Source organism: Urtica dioica, chromosome 8 (genome assembly GCF_054948205.1).
Source record: "Urtica dioica subsp. dioica isolate 48M chromosome 8, U.dioica_male_clone48M_v1_H2, whole genome shotgun sequence".
Lineage (NCBI taxonomy): Eukaryota > Viridiplantae > Streptophyta > Magnoliopsida > Rosales > Urticaceae > Urtica > Urtica dioica.
This window is the reverse complement of record NC_142763.1, coordinates 7,402,189-7,423,315: the sequence shown is the minus strand read 5'-3', so window position 1 is coordinate 7,423,315 and position 21,127 is coordinate 7,402,189. Positions and strand designations below refer to the sequence as shown.

The window sequence follows — 21,127 nt, the reverse complement described above, 5'->3', positions numbered from 1 at the left end:
ATGAAGTTGAAAGACAATTAGATAGAAAGGTGAAAATTGTCAGGTCTGACAGAGGTGGTGAATACTATGGAAGATACTGTGGCATCTGTGCTCATTACACTATGCCAGGAACACCACAACAAAATGGTGTAGCAGAAAGACGTAATCGTACTTTAATGGATATGCTTAGGAGTATGTTAATCAATTCTTCGTTACCCAAATATTTATGGATGTATGCTTTAAAGACCGCTGTATATTTATTGAATAGGGTTCCCAGTGAGGCAGTTCCTAAGACACCTTTTGAACTGCGGAGGGGAAGAAAGCCTAGTTTAAGGCACCTGCATATTTTTGGTTGCCCACCGGAAATAAGAATTTATAATCTACATGAAAGGAAACTGGACTCAAGAATAATCAGTGATTTCTTCATTGGTTATCCAGAAAAATCTAAAGGGTATCGATTCTATTGCCCTAACCATAGTACGAGAATTGTTGAAACATGTAATGCTAGGTTCATAGAAAATGGTGAAGTTAGTGGGAGTTTGGAACCACGTAATGTGAAAATCCAAGAAGTTAGAGTGCAAGTACCTTTGTCTCTATCTTCTTCTCAAGTGGTTGTTCCTGTTCATGTTGACCATGATAATGATTTGCACATGGATGAGGTTCTTCTTGTGCGAGAAAAAGTGGATCTCCTCCAAGGAAAGCCGGTTTTCTTGTGATGTTGATAACCGGGTCGCTTCTCACGTGAGATGTACACAAGCCGAGGAAGTTCCTTACCCTCCACGTCAAGAGCACCCCCACTTTCCAGATAAATCGTATTTCTTTAAAAAAAAATATTAGACAAAATAATTGTTATAAATTGACTGCATAGTCAAAGTATTTTACTTTTTGAGTAAAAGAATAATGATTTGAAGTTTTTTTTTTTTTTTTTACAAAGCTCACAATCCAAATATATTTATATTTAAATTATATTTATATTTAAATTATTCATAAAAAATTTAATTTGTATCGACACTTTTGAATTTTTATTAAATTTATGTACCTAGAACCAAGGATTTAAAAGCCGACGAATTTCCTGCAATTTCGCCCGGAAATTCGTTTCCGGCTAGTCAACGGCTGTCGAGAGGGTAATATGTCGTTTTTCGCCGATTTTCGTCGTTTTTCGTTTTTTGTCGTTTTTCGTCGTTTGTCATTTTTATTAGTCGTTTTTGCTACTGTCGTTTTTTTTTTTCCGCTGATGCTGCTGCTATCATTTTTTTCTATCGTTTTTGCTGCTGTCGTTTTTTTTTTATAAAGTATTATATACAATGTATCCAGTATTACATACAAACTATTATTACATATTTTAGTCTTCAAATATTTTGTAAAGATTCTATTTTATTTGAAAATATTACATACAAAATATTATATAAAAAATATTACATACAAAATAGCACAAATTTATAAAATATTATACATTAATAGCACAAATTTATAAAATATTATATATATATATACAATTTTCTATTAAAAAAGATTATATACATAATGTATTTTCTTTATATATGTTTAAAAATTGAAAAATATATGTATGTATTCCATGTATATATTTTAAATATATTTTGCCACATTTTTTCCGTTCGGTTTTTTATCGGCTTGTCGGTTTTCTATGGAAAACGGCATTTGAAAACGGCAAATCGAATACCCTTTTCCACATTTTTTCGTTCGATTTTTCATCGGCTTGTCGATTTTCCGTAAATCAGGATACTCGAAATGGTAACGAAAACGGCATTTTTTCCTTGCCTAGAACTACTAATTTTTCAATGAACTATTATTAATTTTAATGTAGCTGCCGTACATTCCCGTTGCGGCTAGAGCTAGATAGGTCGCGGCCAGACCCGGCTCAACTAAATCGGGGGCCCTGGGCGAAGAAAAAAAAAGGGGCCTATTTTTTTTTTTCTTTCAATCATCCAAAAAAAATAATAATTAGCATGAAAGTCATTTTTTTTTTGTCTTTTGGCCTTTTTTTTATCTTATTAATTTCAAATCACAATTTTTTTTAGTTTGACTATGGTAAAATTATTTAAAACACTGATTAATAAGAGAAAAAAAAATTGGAATTTGAGATGTTGTTATAATAGAAAAAATATATTATTAGAAAAAGAATGAACAAAAACTGTTGTACGAATTCGTACTTTGTACAACAGTATAACCTCGAGGTGGTTGAAACTCGTACGATTCTCCACGACATTCACACATGTCACAAGGTTTGTTAGACGCCATTTTCGGAGTCTGATTCTCAAGGTATATGATCTACAAACTTCAACGATGGGTATAATACGACTCCGATAGAGTTGATTTTTAATGATATTTTTTTGCTTGTAATAACTTATGTAGAGTCTAAATTTCTCATGGCTCTAGTACTATTCAAGAAGCTATCCACAATCTTATTAAAGTTGGTTAGCTCGTTGATTCCAACAAGGTTTGGTGACACGAGATTTCTAATTCTATCTGGTTGAGGCGGAAAATATTAATTAGTGAGAAGCATTGACACTGGTTCTTCTGCGGAGAATATCCTATTGAAATTGCTCAAACAAATTTTGATGAAGCTATTTCCTATAAAAAATAAATATAAATAAAGATTAATAAGCGAAATCTCTTTCATAATTGAACAAGTAAATAAATGCATCGGTAATTATTATTTCTAAATTAGAATATTCAAAGGATGAGCATTTTTGGATTAATTCTATACGATGCTTATAATATAATTAAATAACATTGGAAAATCAAAACACGGTTAATAGATATCATTGAATGAATATTATGATAAATAAGTTATGACATCAACCAACTAAAGGAGTTTAATAAAGCATTATTCTACTACGTTGCCATATTGACATGTCACAAAATTTATCAACTAGCATGTATGGAGCAGTTACAGATATGCCTTGTATCGTTTAATTGTACCAAGAGATGCTTTGAACAAGTTGGTAGTTCATTTTTTTTTCTTTTCGTTTTGTGATACATATGAGAACTTTTTGACCATGTTAAACAAAATACATTGATCATTGACCTTATAAAAAAACAGTGTGCTATGTAAAACAAAAAATAAAACTAATAAATTATGGGCTGGCTAAAGAATTAGTCAAAATGACACCCCTACTTTAAAATTATAGCCCAACTATTAACATATTTAGGAAAATAGCCAATTTATCATGACAACATTCCAATATTCCAATTATACCCTTAGGTTAATATTATTAACTATCATAGTGAATCTAATTGACAATAACAAAAACTAGAGTAAATCTTATTTGTCGTAACTAGAATAACAGTAAATCTTATTTATCGTAACAAGAACAATAGTAAATCTTATTTACCGTAACAAGAAAACAATAAATCTTATTTATCGTAATAAGAATAACATTAAATCTTATTTATCATAACAAGAACAAAAGTAAATTTTATTTACCGTAACATTTTGTAGTTAATCTAACAGTAAATACGATTTACTAATTATTTCATATTAACAGTAAATCCTATTAACCATTGAGTAAATCATTAAGGAATTAACCTTTAATCGGATTCCGTGGTTTGATGACAGTTTTGTACGGACGAGCGGAAACCGGACGAGTCGAAGGCGACGAACTCGGGTTTGGAAGATTAAAAAAAAAGAGTTATCGAAGCAAAGCTCGATTAACTCTTCTTTTGACGTTTCGACAAGTGTCAAGTATCACGAGAGCGTGAAAATCAAGACATCGTCAGAAGTCGTCGAACTTTCTGTCGAGCTATTCCAGGTAAGCGTGGAGACATAAGTCAACTACTTACCAAGGGAATAATCCTGTTTACGTGCATTTACCTGTTAATAATAATAAAGAGTAGGAAAAGCCTTAAAAGACACAAACAGTGAAGATCAAGGCTTCGGCCACTCTTTATGGAAAATTTTAGTTGGTTTTTTACCCATAAGTTCAAACGCTAACTTGAATCAGCCACGTTGCTACTTTGTTGTAGTTAGATCCCTCTGCTAACCATAGACTTTGGCTAGATCTGAGGTGACAGGAGAGCAGGTTGGACTCTCGGATTCGAGCCGAGGGTAGAAGTACCAGGAGTCACGTCCTGAGTCTTCAATCTAAAACACTTAACGAGCATGAAAGGGAAACAATAATTCTTTCGGGATTTAACCCGAGACGCTCTCCTGTATGTTAGTCGTGTACTCTATACGCTAGAGTACCCAAAGATTAAAAACGTTGTCGGTGGTACCTACAAGTCAATGACTTGTATGAAGCGGATTTAAAAATCCGTGCGCTGCGTACTCTTTACGCAATGGGTGAAGGTCGCGATTCGCGAGCTCATTGCGGGACTGGAGACTCGACGGTAGCTGATGCAGGCACCGTATGGCGGAATGGGTGAAGGTCGCGATTCGCGAGCTCATTGCCGTCAGAGCCCAGTATGCACTGACGTCATAATGAAAAGGAAATGGTACCACTAGTGGATCCCAGACAAAACGAAAACTCTAGGCCAGCGGAAGACGGCTGCTCGAAGTCTGAAGTTGGTCTCTTGTCATTCCGGAGGTTATAACAGAGAAATGTATAACCTTGCAGAGTGACAAGTGTTAGCTAGGATGTGCTCACACATTATGCATGCTATAGAATTAGCGGCAATGGCATCCTACATTCTTATGTGATTGTTTGCACGTCACATGGCTCTGCATTAGATGTTTTACTTTCATAGGTTAGACTCCCGCTTACTGAGTCAATCAACTAATAGTTTTATGACCCTTGGTAATGTAGATAAGTGAAAAGCTTGTAAGCGGGAAACGAGATTGAAGACCGAGACCGAGCGCGTATTGCCTTGACCTATGGGCTATGGGGTTTCTTAACCGGGGGTTAGTGTCTTTTGTTAAAACGTTCCGGAACGTATTTGTATAGAACACTACTACAAATACTGTTTTCCGGTGCGGAAGACATTCGGGTGCGACTTTCAAATAAGGCTTTCAGGTGCGACTTTTCGCACCCAAAACTCAAACAAGCATATGAAAATTTTCGCTGATTTTTTTAACTTTGGGTGCGACTTTTCGCACCCAAAAGTCTATCAAAACTATTAGGTGCGACATAGTTTCACCCATAGACTGAAAACATTTTAGCGGCCAACTTTCTCCCTCTTTTTGGTTAAAATATGATTGGGTGCGACAAAGTCGCACCCAAATGTCCAAATTTTTTCGCGGTCAAATTTTCTCCCTCTTTTTACAAAAATCATTGGGTGCGACAAAGTCGCACCCAACAGTACTGACACAGGTCTTTGGGTGCGACAAAAGTGTCATTGGGTGCGACAAAGTCGCATCCAAATTCAAAGTTTTATATAAATCAAATTTTTGCTCGGTTTCATTCTATCCGAGCCAAAACATTTCATTTCGTCTCTCTCTCTCTCTCCGATTTCTCTCCTACAAATTCTCTGACCACCACCACACTCCGAGCTCCGTCGCCGCCACCACTCCGAGCTCCGTCGTCGTGATCTCTCTCCGGCTAGGTAATCCCTCCCTCTCACTCTTAGATTCTCATCCTCACTTTGTCTCTCCCCCTTCTCTCTAACACACACTCTCTCTCTCTCTCTCAGCCTTCGACCAGCCCCTCCGACCAACACCTCCGCTGCAGCCCCTCCGACCAGCCCTTCCGACCAGCCCCTCCGCTGCAGCCCCTCCGACCAGTCCCGAGCCTCCGACCATTTGCGGGTTTCGACCAGTCCCGAGCCTCCGACCAGTCCTTCTCTCTCTGTGTGTGTGTATATGTGTGTGTGCGACTTTCGGGTTTGTTCTTATCTGCGGCGAGGAGCGGCGACGGAGATAAGAACAAACCTGAAAGCCGCCATTTTTTTTTAATTTTTGGTGACTTTTTAGGTGCCACTTTAGGTGCGGAAAGTCGCACCTAAATGTTGCACCCGAAAGTCAAGAGTTTTGGGTGCGACTTTTCGCACCTAAGACTTTTAGGTGCGGACTTTCGGGTGCGGAAAAGTCGCACCCAAAGTCGCACCTAAAGATATCTTTGGGTGCGAAAATTGACTTTTGGGTGCGAAAAAAGTCGCACCCAAAGGTCTTTTTTGTACTAGTGGGAGTCGCTATAAGACTCTAAGTTATAAAAGCGAAAATTTTCTCCGGATTTTCGTAAACTATTTTAATATATAAAAGTATTATGATCTATTGTTTGATATGTATGATATTGGAGTTGATCGGTCGCGGCTCGTGGGCGAGCTGACGCTCGCGGGTCGTGACAGATTTTGTGGTATCAGAGCCCCAGGTTTAGCCGTTTCTGTAGACTTGGGATACGTGTTCTCGGTATAGGTCGCGAGAATGCCATGTGATAGTGTTGTGGTTAGAGTCGACCTGTCTAGAGATAGGTTTGACATGATGCATGATGAGTTGCTAGGAGTTAGATCTCTCCTCCCCGATGAGATTTGTATGTACCGCGATGCGGTCAAGCAAATTCTTTTGACCGCAAGTACGTTCAGTGTCGTGAGAGGCACCATCACTTAGGGATCGGTGGATCGGTTTCACTTGTGAGTGGATGAGTGTCGTCTCGACGTTTCATTGCTCCCGTACGAATATCGTGATGACCTCTCCTTTTTGGCCCAACGTTGAGTCGATGGACTCGTTACACTGCTGACGGTAATGTCAGCCGATATTGAGAGATGTTCGAAAAGGTGATACAATGCACGTTCGGGGTCAGGGGATAGGGACGAATGGGAGGAGCAAGCTTACGGATTCTACCAGCTCGTTTTTGAATCGGTTGTCCAATCTAGAGACCGATTTGTCCAGAAATTCTGGACCGGTTTCCGTTGTGCTCAAGAATAGACTCCAATGAGGTATCGAGTATTGGGAGACGTTTGTAGATCTCCAATATCTGACGCTGGAATCTTATTGTCCCTCGTTCGTTGTCTTGAGAATGCAGACTGAGTTCCTTGTCGTGAAGCGATGTGGTATATGAGTACCTTACCCCCAATGATTGATTTTCCGGTGGTTGTTCCGCATGATGACGAGAAGGTTGACTGTGACGAGGGAGATTGCGAGGAGAATCCCGTCGAGCCTCTGGTCGACTTAGCTGTGTAGACGTTTGCTTGTCAACCATGAGAGTGGTTGCTTTGTGTTTAACGAGAGAACTAGCGTTTTGTGTTTAAGTCTCTCGTTGGACTAGGCCTTGAGAGGCTAGTTCGTATTGATGTTGCATTCTCGTTATGGTTGATTGTGATGCTCAACCATGCTCATCCTCTTATTTGAGAAAATAAGAAGGAAGTGGGGTCTAGACGAGGTACGTCTAATGCCGAGAATGTTTCAGCTGCGGATCTCACAGATGTTAGACGCATCCTGAAAAATATGAATTGATGATGCTCGATGAGACGAGCATAAAGAGCGTCAAAATCAAGCTCTGCTCAACGGATAGAGCAGCATAGCCGCACGATCGCGGATGTCTTGACGAGATTAAACGCGTTACCCCAGCTGAACCCTGAACCTCCAGCCCAGGACGAACGACTCGATAAGCCACCACAAGTGATTGTGGATTCTCCGGAAGAATTGAACTTCCAGATGTCAGACGTCGTTCCTCCGGTAGATGAACTGGTGTACGAGAGGTTTCGGAAGCAGAAGCCACCGACTTTTGACGGCAACGTTGAACCAGCTGCGGCTGAGAAATGGCTGAAGAAGATTCAGCAGATCTATAATTATATGCAGCTGTCAGACACCGAGAAAGTGGCGCGTGGTGTTAATCAGTTGGAGGACAAAGCAAGGGGTTGGTGGGAGATAGTGGCTCATATGAGGATATTAACACAATGACATGGGTGTACTTTCTGAACCTGTTTCTTGGGAAGTATTTAAGCGAAGCCAACTTATTAAATAAGGTATGTGAGTTCATGACTCTTTGTCGAGGTTCGCTGCGAAGTTCAATTCGTTGGCAAGGTTCGCTCCTTCCCTGGTACCCACATATCAGGCTCACAAGATGAAATATATGCACAGACTTAACGTGAATATTGTGAGCCACGTTGCATGAAGAAGTTCTCGTATCCGTTTGTGACGGTTACGCTTTATGAAGATAAATATCAGTCGATGTACCGGTATGAGAATGTGTCGATTTAGGTCCAAAATTGGACACTAAAACAAAACTTGATCGAACCGGAGATGGTAGATTATGATGTGATCCTTGGAGTGGATTGGCTAAGTAACTACCATGCACTCATCGATTGCCGGAGGAAGTCGGTTTTGTAAAAAAAAAAACCCCCAAGACTTGAACCGTTCCAGTTCAAAGGTTCTTCTCGGAAATCAAGTTTTCCGGTTATATCGGCGCTAAAAGTTGTGAAGATGATGCATGGAATATCTTGCGAGTGTGGTAGACGTCACAAAGACAGTTATGTCACAGCCGTAAGACATTCCAATCGTTAGAGATTTTCTTGACGTTTTTCCCGAAGATCTTCCCGACCTACCTCCTGATCATGAGGTGGAGTTCAATATTGAACTCATCCTAGGTACAAAGCCAATATCTAAGACCCCGTATCATATGGCTCCAGCAGAATTGAAAGAACTCAAAATACAGCTTCAGGAATTGCTTAGTAAAAGGTTCATTCGACCGAGCCATTCACCGTGGGGAGCGCCAGTACTGTTCGTTAGGAAGGCAGATGGCTCACTACGGTTCTGTATTGATTACTGTGGTATGAACCAAGTGACGATCAAGATCAGATATCCATTGCCGCGCATTGATGATCTTTTCAACCAACTTGCTGGAGCAACTGTATTCTCCAAGGTCGACTTGCGTTCTGCATACCATCGACTGAAAGTTTGAGACGAAGACATCTCAAAAACTGCTTTTCGTACTCGTTATGGTCATTACGAGTTTTTAGTGATGTCGTTTGGATTGACTAACGCGCCTGCAGTGTTCATGAACTTGATGAACCGAGTGTTAGAGAATTTTTTGGATAAGTTTGTGATCGTGTTCATCGACGACATTCTAATCTACTCGAAGACTAAAGAAAAGCATGAACAACATCTGGAGCTAGCGCTAAGCAGGCTGAGGGAAAAACGATTGCATGCCAAGTTCTCCAAGTGTGAATTTTGGCTGGAGCATGTTGTTTTTCTCGGTCATGTGGTCAGTAGCGCATGAATCATAGTAAATCCAGCCAAAGTGGAAGCGGTGAAGCTATGGACTCAGCCGAAAACGGTAATTGAAATAAGAAGTTTTTTGGCCTAGCGGGCTATTATAGAAAGTTCGTGGAATGATTTTTTAAATTAGCTATGCGTCTGACCCAATTGACTCGTAAAGGAGTTTATTTGGTCCGAGACGTGTGAGAAAAGCTTTCAAGATCTGGAAAGCCGGCTGACAACGGCGCCAGTACTCACAATTCCACAGGGAGAAGATGGATTCTCCATCTATTGTGATGCGTCTAAACAAGGTTTGGGTGCAGTATTGATGCAACATGGGGAAGTCATCGCATACGCCTCTTGATAGTTGAAAGATTATGAAACTCGGTACCCTACACACGATTTAGAGCTTGCAGCTGTCGTTTTTGCTCTGAAAATTTGGAGACACTATCTGTATGGAGTGCATTGCGACATCTATATGGACCATAAGACGCTGAAATATCTCGATACTCAGAAAGACCTGAACATGCGCCAAGGACGTTGGATGGAACTTCTGAATGACTAAGACTTTGATTTGCATTATCATCCTGGTAAGGCAAATACGCAGATGCGCTTAACCGCAAATCTGCAGCGTCCTTAACAAGTTTGGTTGAAACGTCTCTTCAACTAAAAGACGATGTTCAGCAGCTAGAGCTTCAGCTGATCACTGGAAGATTAGCTGCTCTCAGCGTACGTCGGATGTTGCTGGAACAGATCAAGGATTATCACTATGCAGACGAGTATCTTCTTGGGAAGATGTTTCAGGCGCAGAATGGCGCATAAGGTAAATTTAAGCTAGATGAGAAGAAAATTATGAGGTGCAACGACATAGTTTGTATACCGTCCAACGAGGTGATCAAAAGACAATTGATTGAAGAAGCTCATGGAACACCGTATTCTGTACATCCAGGTGTGACAAAGATGTATCAAGACTTGAAGAAAGTCTACTGGTGGCTAGAATTGAAGAAAGATGTAGCTGAATTTTTTCAAAAATGTCTTACCTGTCAACAAATTAAGGCGGAACACCAAAAACTAGCGGGAATGCTGCGACCTTTAGAAATTCCCCAGTAGAAATAGGAGCAGATAACGATGGATTCCGTGTCTGGTTTACCTAAAACCACCACTAGTCAGGATTTAGTTTGGATTATTGTTGACAGATTGACCAAATCAGCTCATTTTCTACCTATAAAGACCACTCACACCGTGGATAAGCTTGATGAGCTCCACATTAAGGTGATTGTACGCCTACATGGAGTTCCTAGCTCAATCGTCTCTGGATACTCGTTTCACGTCCAAATTTTGGAAGAGTTTACAACAGCATTTGGGGACGCGACCGAAATTCAGCACTGCATTTCATCCCCAAACTGACGACTAGAGTGAACGCACGATCCAAGTGTTAGAAGATATGATCCGAGCGTGTGTTTTGGAGTTCCACGGCTCGTGGAGTCATTACCTTTCGCTAGTTGAGCTCTCGTCCAACAACAGCTACCAAGCAACAATTGGTATGAAATCGTATGAGGCTTTGTATGGGCGGAAGTGTCGCTCTCCAGTTCATTGGGATGAAGCTGGTAAGAGGAAATTTATTGGATCTGAGATGTTAAAGCAGACCACAGAAGCGATTAAGAGAATCCAAGCTCGAATGACGACGTCTCAGAGTCGTCAGAAGAGCTACGCAGACAAGCGTAGAAGGCCGCTAGAGTTTGAGGCAGGAGAGAAAGTCTTTCTGAAGATCTCACCTATGCGAGGAGTGATGAGGTTTGGAAAGAAAGGAAAACTCAGTTCGAGATATGTTGGACCTTCTGAGATCCTTGAACGGATAGGCAAGACAACTTATCGCTTGGCGTTATCGCCATCCATGTCCAACATCCACGATGTGTTTCATGTATCAATGCTGCGAAAGTATGTGTCTGATCCTTCGCATGTTCTACAAGAGCAAGAGGTTGAGATATCTCCTGAAGTTAGGTATGAAGAGCCTACTGTTGCGATTCTTGATCGCAAAGAGAAAGTATAGAGGAATAAGACTATCCCTCTGGTCAAGGTACTATGGAAAAGACAATCCAGAGAAGAAGCCACTTGGGAACTCAAGAGTGAGATGCAAAAGAAGTACCATGCCTTGTTCTAAGTTTCGAGGACAAAACTCTTTTAAGGGGGTAGGGATTGTAAAGTATGGACTTTTGTATCGGTCTCTTTGTAAATTTCGGATGAAATAAACGAGCTTCCGTTTGTTACAATTATATTTTTGAGTGAATTATGGACGTTGAAGTTTATCGAGTTAATTTACATTATTTTAAGGTAATGGAAAATCTCGGAATAAATAAAGGATTTATTGAGTTCGTCTTGAATAATAAATTATTTTCCGAGTAAATATTCCGGAATTTAATTTATGAAAATAAATTCTCAAGGACGAGAATTATTTCCGAGAAACCTTGAATATATTTAAATCAATCGAGAACGAACAAGAAAATTCTCGGTCTAATTATTTAATTAAAATTCGATCGGTCACGGATTTAATTAAATAACTTAGTCACAACGAGTGTAGTTGTAATGGAAAATTGAGGACCCATTTGAAAGAAAACAAGGAAAATAGGTTGGTTTGTAATTAATAGGATAAGGTTGAACATTGCCGCGTCATCAAGGGTCTAGATATTTTTTTAAGTGATGTATATCACTTGGCCGGCCTGAAATTACGTGATCTGTGCGTATGTCACAGAATATGTTGTGACGGATTCTGTGACAAACACTAAAATTCGAGTGATCAAACAGCGAAAGCAGTAAGTGCGAAAATATAAAGAACACATGGATTGGTAACCCAGTTCGGCAATTCGTGCCTACGTCTGGAGGGCCTTTGCCCGGTGGAAAGCAATCTACTATGATAATGTGGTACGATAAGGTTTTACACTCAACGACTCCCTCGCTAGCTACCCAACCTACGTCTATCCTCTTCAACAGCAACTTAGGCTCCCCCTAAGCACGAGATCCCCTCGATTCCCACAGAATATCTCTCCCGAGACTTCTAAACGTGTTTCCCAACAAGAACAATTGAAAAATCTAACCTCTAACTTCTAATACAATCACCCGTATATAGGCAAACAAAGCAGAGGTAAAAGACACCTTAAAAGCTTGAACACAGGTCGTTCTAAGCTCAGCTAAAAACTCAAAAATAAATCTCACAAAAAAAAGTGTTTCCAAAAGGGTCGCAGAGAACTATGAAAGGAGGACACCACTTATAGTCTTCGAGGCAAATTAGGGCGCACCAATTCAGTTGCTGGCATCAGGGATATCATATCTTCTGATCCCTGGAAAATCTCACGGATATTTGATGACTCCGAGAATGTCGCAGAATACGTCGCAACCAAATCTGCAACAAATCAAATATTCTCTGCCGTGTGACGATTCCACATCATCAACAGATATCCTCCTTTTATGAGCAATTTTTCCAATTAAACATCGCCAATAAATGCAAAGTAGTTGCATCAACAATCTCCCCCTTTGGCGGTGGTTTAGGCAAAATCAATGCGAGGTTCAAGTGTAACTCGCGAGCGTGCTAGGATGAGCGTCAAAATCAATGCGAGGTTCAAGTGTAACTCGCGAGCGTGCTAAGATGAGCCTAGATAAGCATCAGTACAGATTACACAAAATATGGGAAATATAAGCGTAATCAACATAGTCTCAACATATTAATGAACCTCGATACTACTCCCCCTTTTTGCCTGAAGACATGCTTGAAGAAACGGGAGACAAGCAAAGCCAAAGTCTAAGACAAAAAGAATACAACGCAAGCCAATCAACAAAAAGACATAAAGCTCATCACCTCCAAGATAGAGTAACAACCATGTCTCAGAACTCAGCAGAACCGACAGAAGACTCGTCTGCAGGGTCAACAGCGGCTGAGGACGATGCGGAGGAGGTTCCAACATGTGTAAGGGCAGGGGAAGTGGATGGTGGGGCTGGTGCCGAAATTCCCCACTTATTTTCATTTTTTTTTGGTAAGGGAAATAGCTCACAAAGGTGATGACTCAAGATTCGATAACACATAGACCCAATGCGGATCTAAGTGCTTCGAACTGAGAAGCATCGAGAGCCTTCGTGAGGATGTCGGCTAGTTGTCGATCGATAGAGGTGCTGGCACGGAGAGAAACACGGTTGAAGATGCAGCAGGCGGTGTTGAATGCCTCGGCCCAAAATTTGAGAGGTATATTGGCAGCGTGTAGCATGAATCTTGCCATCTCTAGTAGCGATCGGTTCTTGCGCTCCACAATACTGTTCTGTTGAGGAGTGATTGGTGTCGAAGACTCGTGGGAGATGCCATGGTCTTCACAGAATTCAGCAAATGCGTTGTTCTTGAACTCACGACCATGATCGCTACAGATTCGTATCACCTTGCCTTTGTCACGAGCTTTCTCTTTTTGAAGGCGGAATCAGATAGCCTTGAAGACTTGGAACGTCTCTGATTTATCTCGTAAAAACTCCACCCAACAGAAACGGGAGAAATCATCTACACACACGTAAATATATTTTTTACCTCCCAGGCTTTCAACCTGCATAGGACCCATGAGGTCCATATGGGGCAGTTCCAGAACACGTGTCGTAGAAAGATGTTGTGACATGCTGTGTGACATCTTGGTGTGTTTGCCTATCTGACAATCTCCACAGATCTTTCCACCCTGGTACTTCAGTGCAGGAATACCACGAACAGCTTCCTTCGAAATAATGTCATTCAAGCTGCGGCAGTTGAGATGTCCAAGACGCTTGTGCCATAAGTCCGTCTCCTCGAGTTTGGTCTTCAAACAGGTTTCTGGCAGCACATCTAGAGGCACCCATAAGTAGCAATTGTCGGAGGAGCGTTTACCCATCATAACATGATTGTTGGAGGCATTGATCACATCGCACGTAGTCTTGTTGAAGTGGACATAGAGCTCGGCATCACACAATTGGCTGACACTGATAAGATTGGGTTTAAGGTCTTGCACGCAGAGGACCTTATCAAGAGGGGGCAGGCCATCAACATTCATTGTGCCAACACAGAGGATTTTCCCTTTGACCCCGTCACCAAAGGTAACATGGCGACTAAGACAAGTCTCAATATTCTTCAAAAGATCCTTTTGACCGGTCATATGGCGAGAACAACTGCTATCAAAATACCAATCTTCGGCCGTCATTGCTCTGAGTAAAGTGTAAGCGACATTGTATCGGATGTCTGGTTCACGAACTCTCCAAATCTTCTCGGGAGAGGCAACGGTCTTTTTCTGACTCTGGGACTGCTTCTTCAGATCTTTCTGGAGTCGATAGCACCAAGGTCTGATGTGGCCAGGCTTTAGGCAGTAATGACAAGCCCAACGTCGCCGATTGCGTCTTGTCACAGGAGGTGTTGCAGCATATTCTGTGACATCAGCCTCCTCTGGGTTTTTGCTGCCTTTTACAAACGTGGTTATGGAACTAGGCTGTCGGGCATCATAACCAATGCCGTGATGATTTCCTGCATCTTTCCCCAAGCAAAGAATGTCATCAAGATTGGATGTTCCTGAATTGAGCATGCGAATATTTCTTTTAAGAGCATTAAATTCAAAAAGTAGCTTATCTTGCTGTGTCTTTTCGGACTGAAGCACTACCAGAAATATGAGATACAACTACAGTTTTTTTTTTAACTCTGGTTTAACCTTTTAATGGAGTCTCTTAAGACAGACTACTGTCACCTTTTTTTGGGCCTATATTAAACTCTAGTCGAATATAAAGTTGTAGTTAATGACATTTTTTTTCTCTACAGTCAATATAAAAAAGTAGTGATAATACTCAAAAAATTAAAAACTACTAAAATTTCACCACTTTAGAATGGAGGGAAATTTCCCACTAAAATTCAGTACATTTTCACTACAGTCAAATATAAAGAAGGAGTGGTAATACTCAAAATATAAAAAAATTACCAAAATATTTACAAGGAGGGAAATTTCCCTCCACTATTTTATTTGGCCAAATTGACTTAAGTATAGAAACATGTGAACGAAAACAATTGAAGAGAAATATAGGCAAAATTTCCCTCCATTATATCCAATTGAACGAAAACAAAGAGAAAAAAAGGAAAAAAGAGAACTGAAGAGAAATTGATACACCGCGCGAGCACCACCACAAATTTCTCATCCCGACCATGCTCGCCGGTAAATCCCTCTCTTGAATCTCAGATATCTCTCTCATCAGTCTTTCCCTCTTCTTCTTCTTCAAATTTCTCAAAAGATAAGTCCAGTTTTGGGAATTGTCGTTGCCTCTTCATAAATTTCCCTAAATCTAGTTTTGGTTGCTCGTATCACTTCACAGCCATGTGGCGGCGAATTCTCTCTCCCAAAACCCTAACCCTAGCCGCCGCAGCAATCTGAAAGGCTTCCGGTTGATCCGCCGCCGCCTCTAAGTTGCGCCACCATTCGCCGATTTCTGCTCCTACGACGTTTTCTTCTCCCTCAATTTCAGCGTTGAATCAGGTACGAAACGATTTTTCCTTTTTGTTATCAGATCTTGTTGAGCGTATAGATATGTGTGAGTATGCTTTTTTAATCTGGATTGGGATTGTGGTTGTTATTCCTTGGGAGAAGATGACGGTGTCATGGGACACATTTCCTTACTTCTTTCAATAATTACTGTCAACTTGTTTTCAGTCTATTGTTTGCTTTGCCTTTGCCTCTGCTTATGAAGTTTGCTAATTTATCATTATTTTTTCAGTGAACACACCAAAAATATTTTGGTGGAATGTGCTGCTTCCCACTTGAAGCAAAAACGATTCACTGAGATCTAATGTTGTTTGGTTTTGCTTGGGAATGAGAATCGTTTTATTTTGTGGAATGAAAACTCATTTTAATTTGTTTAACCTTCCTTCTTCTTTTCTCTTATTAAAAACGTGAGGAATGAGAACTTAGGATTTTGTTTTAATTTTGTGCTTGAATGTCGAGATTGAATCGAGAGAGGATCGATTTTTGAAAGAAAAAAAAACTTGAGTGAGGAAAATTGTAAAAAGAGCATAAGGTAAAAACCTGAGTGTGTGAGCTGTTAATAAAATCTATATGTATTTGACTCTAATTTAGGTATGTTCATATGGGATTTCAAGATGAATAAAATTCAATGTTTCTTTTTCTTGTGTGTAGTCAGCTTGACATGTTTTTTTTTTTATTTTTTTTTATTTATTTTTTTTATATATATCGTTTATTGGATATGGTGATCAAGCTTCTACAACGCTTAGCCATAAGCGTTGTAGAAACACCCAGTTTCTACAACGCTTATTTTAAGTGTTGTAGAATCTCCAGTTTCTACAACACTTAGCCGTAAGCGTTGTAGAATATGAGTTGTAGAATCCAACATTTGTAGTAGCATGATTTGATAGTGCTTTTATTCCACTTTGATATTGTTTCAAGTTTGCTAGCAGATTGTTTGTTCTTTATTGCCTATATTTTCACATTAAAGAATTAGCATTTTTTATTCTTGCCTTGAATACCATACTTCTTGGTCTGGTTTGATCACTGGGTTAGTAATATCACGTATGTGATGTGTTTGCAATTTGAAATACAAGGATGGGAAACAAATTAGAGAGTTGAGGGTTAAAGAGAGTTGGGAAACTGTGATATTGAGTTTAGAGTCTGAAATTGGCCGTGTTTATATTTTGATGTTGCCTTGGTTCAGCGATTATAACACCGGAATTTATGCATCTTTATTCTCAAGATCAGCTAGTATTAGAATTGGTATGTGCGAATATTGGTTCAGCGATGTGTTTGATAAACTTTGACTAAATGAGAAATTTATTATTGTGTTTTGGATCAATGTTGATATTTTCAGTAATTCCTTAGCGTGGATTTTGTTTAATGTTACTAAATTAGTAAAATTTTCTGAAAAGGGATCAGGATGGAAAGAGAAAGAGGAGAGTCTAGAGCTGGAGCTTCAGCAATGTTACAAAGCTCAATCGCGATTGTCCGAGCAACTCGTCGGGGAAGTAGCCGAGTCCACCACTTCAAAGGCTTTGATCGTGGAGAAAGATGCGTGTTTTCCAATCTGCAAGAGAAGTTCAATAGAACAAGGCTTTGGAAGGCAGATCTAGAGGACTTCATCTCTATTCTCACTTGGCTCTGCTTTAGCTTTTGCGTTGCAGCGATGAGTGTTCTCATCTAAAGGAAGACCTAGAGGAAAAGATCAAGGCTTTGGAACTGGTTGGGTCTCGTTTCAACTCTGTCGTTCATCTCGTACGGGTTGTTCTCCGACACGATCTGGAACGACAGCAGTTGGAGCGACAGAGGTGATGACTCCGACTGGGATTTTCGCACGAACTCATTCAAGGTAATTCCTCCGGGTTATCCGACTTAAGACTCCGACTGGGATTTTTTCACGTGCTTTGATTTTCCTTCAGTATCCTCCGCAGGGTTCGTATGTGAACCCGTAAAGCAATTCGGGTTATCCTGCGATGCCTCAGATGATGCAGCAACCTTGGCAGGCTGCGGCGCCTCTTCAGCAGCCTCCTCCTCATGTGGCTTCTGTTGCTCCCCCGGATGCTGTAAGAGCTTGATTTATTATTGTTTATCTAGTCCCCGTTTGGATTGTGGATTTGACGAGAACTTAGAATTTGAAGGAAGATATAGACCGTTAAGAAATTTTTGTGAAAATTTTAGAGAATTTTGTGGGAAAACGAGGAATGGGAATAGAATTTGATAAAAAAAGAGTTACTCGCTCTTTTATAGGGACAATTTTTTTTTTTTCGAATAAGTCATACAATTCACACACTATTCCCTTCAATTTATTTCTCATAGATCCGAATTTGAGAGTGGATCCGAATTTATTTCTCTCTTTTCTCTTGTTTATATAGCATTGAATTTCTTTTGTTGTAATTTGTAACGGAACTTCGATGTAAAGGTTAGCAAGGACACTGCTGCGATTAACAGAGAGCTCCAAACTTTGGAGAAGCAGTCTGTTGTCGAGGGACATTTCACTGAGCTGATTACTGCGTTATGGTTTTTTTTCCATGTGTTAAGAGGCTTGGCAGTTTTCCTTTGCTGAGCTGAGTGGAGATTAGCTTAGTGCATTTTGTTATTGTATCGCAGTTTTTAAAATGATACATATATATATACATATATATATATATATATATATATATATATGCATATATTTTGGGTCGTCAAAGGTCTGTCCTTACTGTAATGGTTTTTCTTTTTATAACTATTTGCAGTACGAGGCTGCTTGGCATGCTGGGAACTGGGATTTTTCAATGCTATACGCAAGAGATAGCTTGCCCAGTCTTTCAACAAATGGTGGTCATTTTAATGAAAATTTGCATAGGTAAAAGGAATCGGAGTGCGAATTTGTTTTTTCTTCATAAATTATCGCCTCGTTATTATACTTTTATAATGTTTATTTTTCTTCTCTAAATTCATATGAACACAAATAACAGAGAGACTGTTTCTATGAATTTTGACCAGGGGCTTTATAATGTAAAAATGATTGTTTATTGTGGTGGTTGTTTTTCTAGGCTTGTTGGCAGGATCCGCGTGTTTGTTTGTGTGCAGTTTGGCTTTTTGGCCAAAAAATCTACTTACTTCTGATGTATATTATTCTTTATAATTAATAAAACCTCTTTGTATCTATAAAATAATAAAATAACATATGGAGACTTTGGAGGTAAATTTAATGCGATCGGCGGAACACATATTCATGTATAAATTGCTTATTCTCTACAACTTGTTGTACTTAGTTGTCTGCGGGCGCAACAAGAAGGAGATTTCAATGAGTTTCATACACAACTCAGAGAATCAAAGCAGGTAATTTCCAACTTTATTTCTCTCCAGAAGAATTTCCTTTTTATTATGCTGGTTTGCTTATGCACGTAAGCTTGATCAGGAACTTGTTTACTCTGTTTCCCATGCAAGTGAAGAAAGCACAGAACACATCTATTCGTCAGTTATTAAACTCCAGGTACTAAGTATATTCACTTATGTGGTGAAGTAGGCGAACTAAATTAAACGCATCTAAGGATCTCTCGAGTCCTAGGTTCTAGATTTGCATGTTTCTGTTCGTATAAATGAAATATGTTCTGCCTATTTAAGTGGTAAATCGTGATACAAATATCAGATTATCATGATGCTCTAAAAAAACTTTGTACCTGGTGGCTACAAGATCTCTGCAGTTTGTCCGATTCTAATACTTGTATGCATAACTTTCGGAACTTCAAAATTGGGAGAGCTACGGAAGAGTAAAAAATTAGTGTAAAGACATTTCAACTTTTGTTTAAATGTTGAACTGTACCTTATGTAGATTCTCTATCATCTTGGTATTGCTTGGGATTTACGATGGAGGACATCTCCATATGTCGGAACGGAGCTCTATTTAAATAAGCAAAAGGTGATTTCAGGACCTGTAGTTCCAACTCTGGATAAGGTATTGCAGTTTTCAGCAAGTCTCTTTCTATGATATAACACATAAATTGTTCTGATTATTGATCTGATGACTTGATTCCTCATTTTCAAATTTTGTGTTAAGGCAAGTGATGCAATGCTACAATGATATTTATGTAAATGAGATTTATTATTGATTTGATGGTTGTGTCTGCCATCTCCCGCCTTTAGGTTGGCCTCCTCATGTCTCACCGGCAGCGTCGCTGTGAAATCTCTGATAAATAACGAGCTCCGAGAAGGTGAGGTCTCCAATTCCATAATGATTTGGTACATTTTGTGAACGTCTTGACTTTTGAATGCCATACTTGTAATTTGTTGTGGAAGTTTTGGAATTTGTTGTGTGTTTGACATACTTGTAATGAAATGAGATTTATGATTGATTTATTGAAATATGAGTTTTTTTTTTGGAAATTATTAGGTGTTTTTTGGATATTTATTTATTATAAATGTATTTTAATTAGGGCTGGTTAAACAACTAGCCAAAACAACACCCATACTTTAAAATTATAGCCCAACTATTAACATATTTAAGAAAGTAGCCAATTTATCATGACAACATTCCAATATTCCAATAATACCCTTAGGTTAACATTATTAACTATCATAGTAAATAATATCATCCATAACAAAAAATTTAGTAAATCTAATTAACAATAACAAAAACTACAGTAAATCTATTTGTCGTAACAAGAATAATAGTAAATCTTATTTACCGTAACAAGAAAACAATAAATCTTATTTACCGTAACAAGAACAATGGTAAATCTTATTTACCGTAACAAGAACAATAGTAAATCTTATTTACCGTAACAAGAACAATAGTAAATCTTATTTACCGTAACAAGAACAAAAGTAAATCTTATTTACCGTAACAAGAACAATAGTAAATCTTATTTACCGTAACAAGAACAAAAGTAAATCTTATTTACCTTGACAAAAAAATTAATAATTAAAATTTAAGAATTCTATAATTATATCTCTAGACTAATATTAGTTCTATCTAAGTGTAAATGCGACAAGTAAAACCTAGGTATGAATCTACCTAAATTTGAATAAAAAATCTGGCTAGCTCACGTCACTCGGTAGACATTTACCAAGCGAAAACAAAATCTCTTGTTGACCAAAAGAATTGAAAAAACCAAATATTAATTAATTTATCTAAAAAATGTGATAAAGAAGAAATGTGACCTGGTAGAGGCAGGAATTTGTGCGGCAGCCAGAGGTGTCGAGGGCGGAGCACTGAGGAGACGAGCAAGAGAGCCGAAAGAAAGATGATGACGTGGCCGGGTTGAAAACCGGGTCGGACTGTCGCCTAAACTTCCCTAACCTCCGATCCGCCGCCGCTAATTTCAGGTCGCTCCACTCCTCCGTCGACGCCAAGCTCCAGGCCATCTGTCAGACCCTAGCCGAGTCTCAAAACTCCGGCGCCGGATCTCGGAAGGCGAAGAAATCCTCCGCCGCCGCGGCGAAAGCGCCAGCTAGCCGAAGGTCGAGGAGAGCTTGTCTCAGTCGCTGGTGATCACGTCGACGACGGCGGAGAGCGACAGCGCATCGGCTGGCTCGTCGTCGCCGCTGTCGGCGACTTTGTTCCCGGCGACGACGCACG

General features: G+C 39.6%; 1 protein-coding gene and 1 long non-coding RNA gene across 2 annotated transcripts; both read left to right on the top strand.

The window, feature by feature from the left end:
* Positions 1-15,107: 15,107 nt before the first annotated feature.
* On the top strand, positions 15,108-17,486 carry LOC149387738 (uncharacterized). Its single transcript, XR_016300937.1, has 3 exons — positions 15,108-15,261; positions 15,419-15,579; positions 16,980-17,486. It is a non-coding gene; the product is annotated as an uncharacterized LOC149387738 (long non-coding RNA).
* A 734-nt stretch (positions 17,487-18,220) lies between these two features.
* On the top strand, positions 18,221-19,881 carry LOC149387737 (serine/threonine-protein kinase ATM-like). The gene is made up of 5 exons (XM_089624343.1): positions 18,221-18,409; positions 18,822-18,888; positions 18,968-19,042; positions 19,382-19,504; positions 19,693-19,881. Exons 1-5 carry the CDS (start codon positions 18,339-18,341, stop codon positions 19,744-19,746), a joined length of 390 nt encoding a protein of 129 aa, XP_089480469.1. The 5' UTR covers positions 18,221-18,338; the 3' UTR covers positions 19,747-19,881.
* Positions 19,882-21,127: the final 1,246 nt, after the last annotated feature.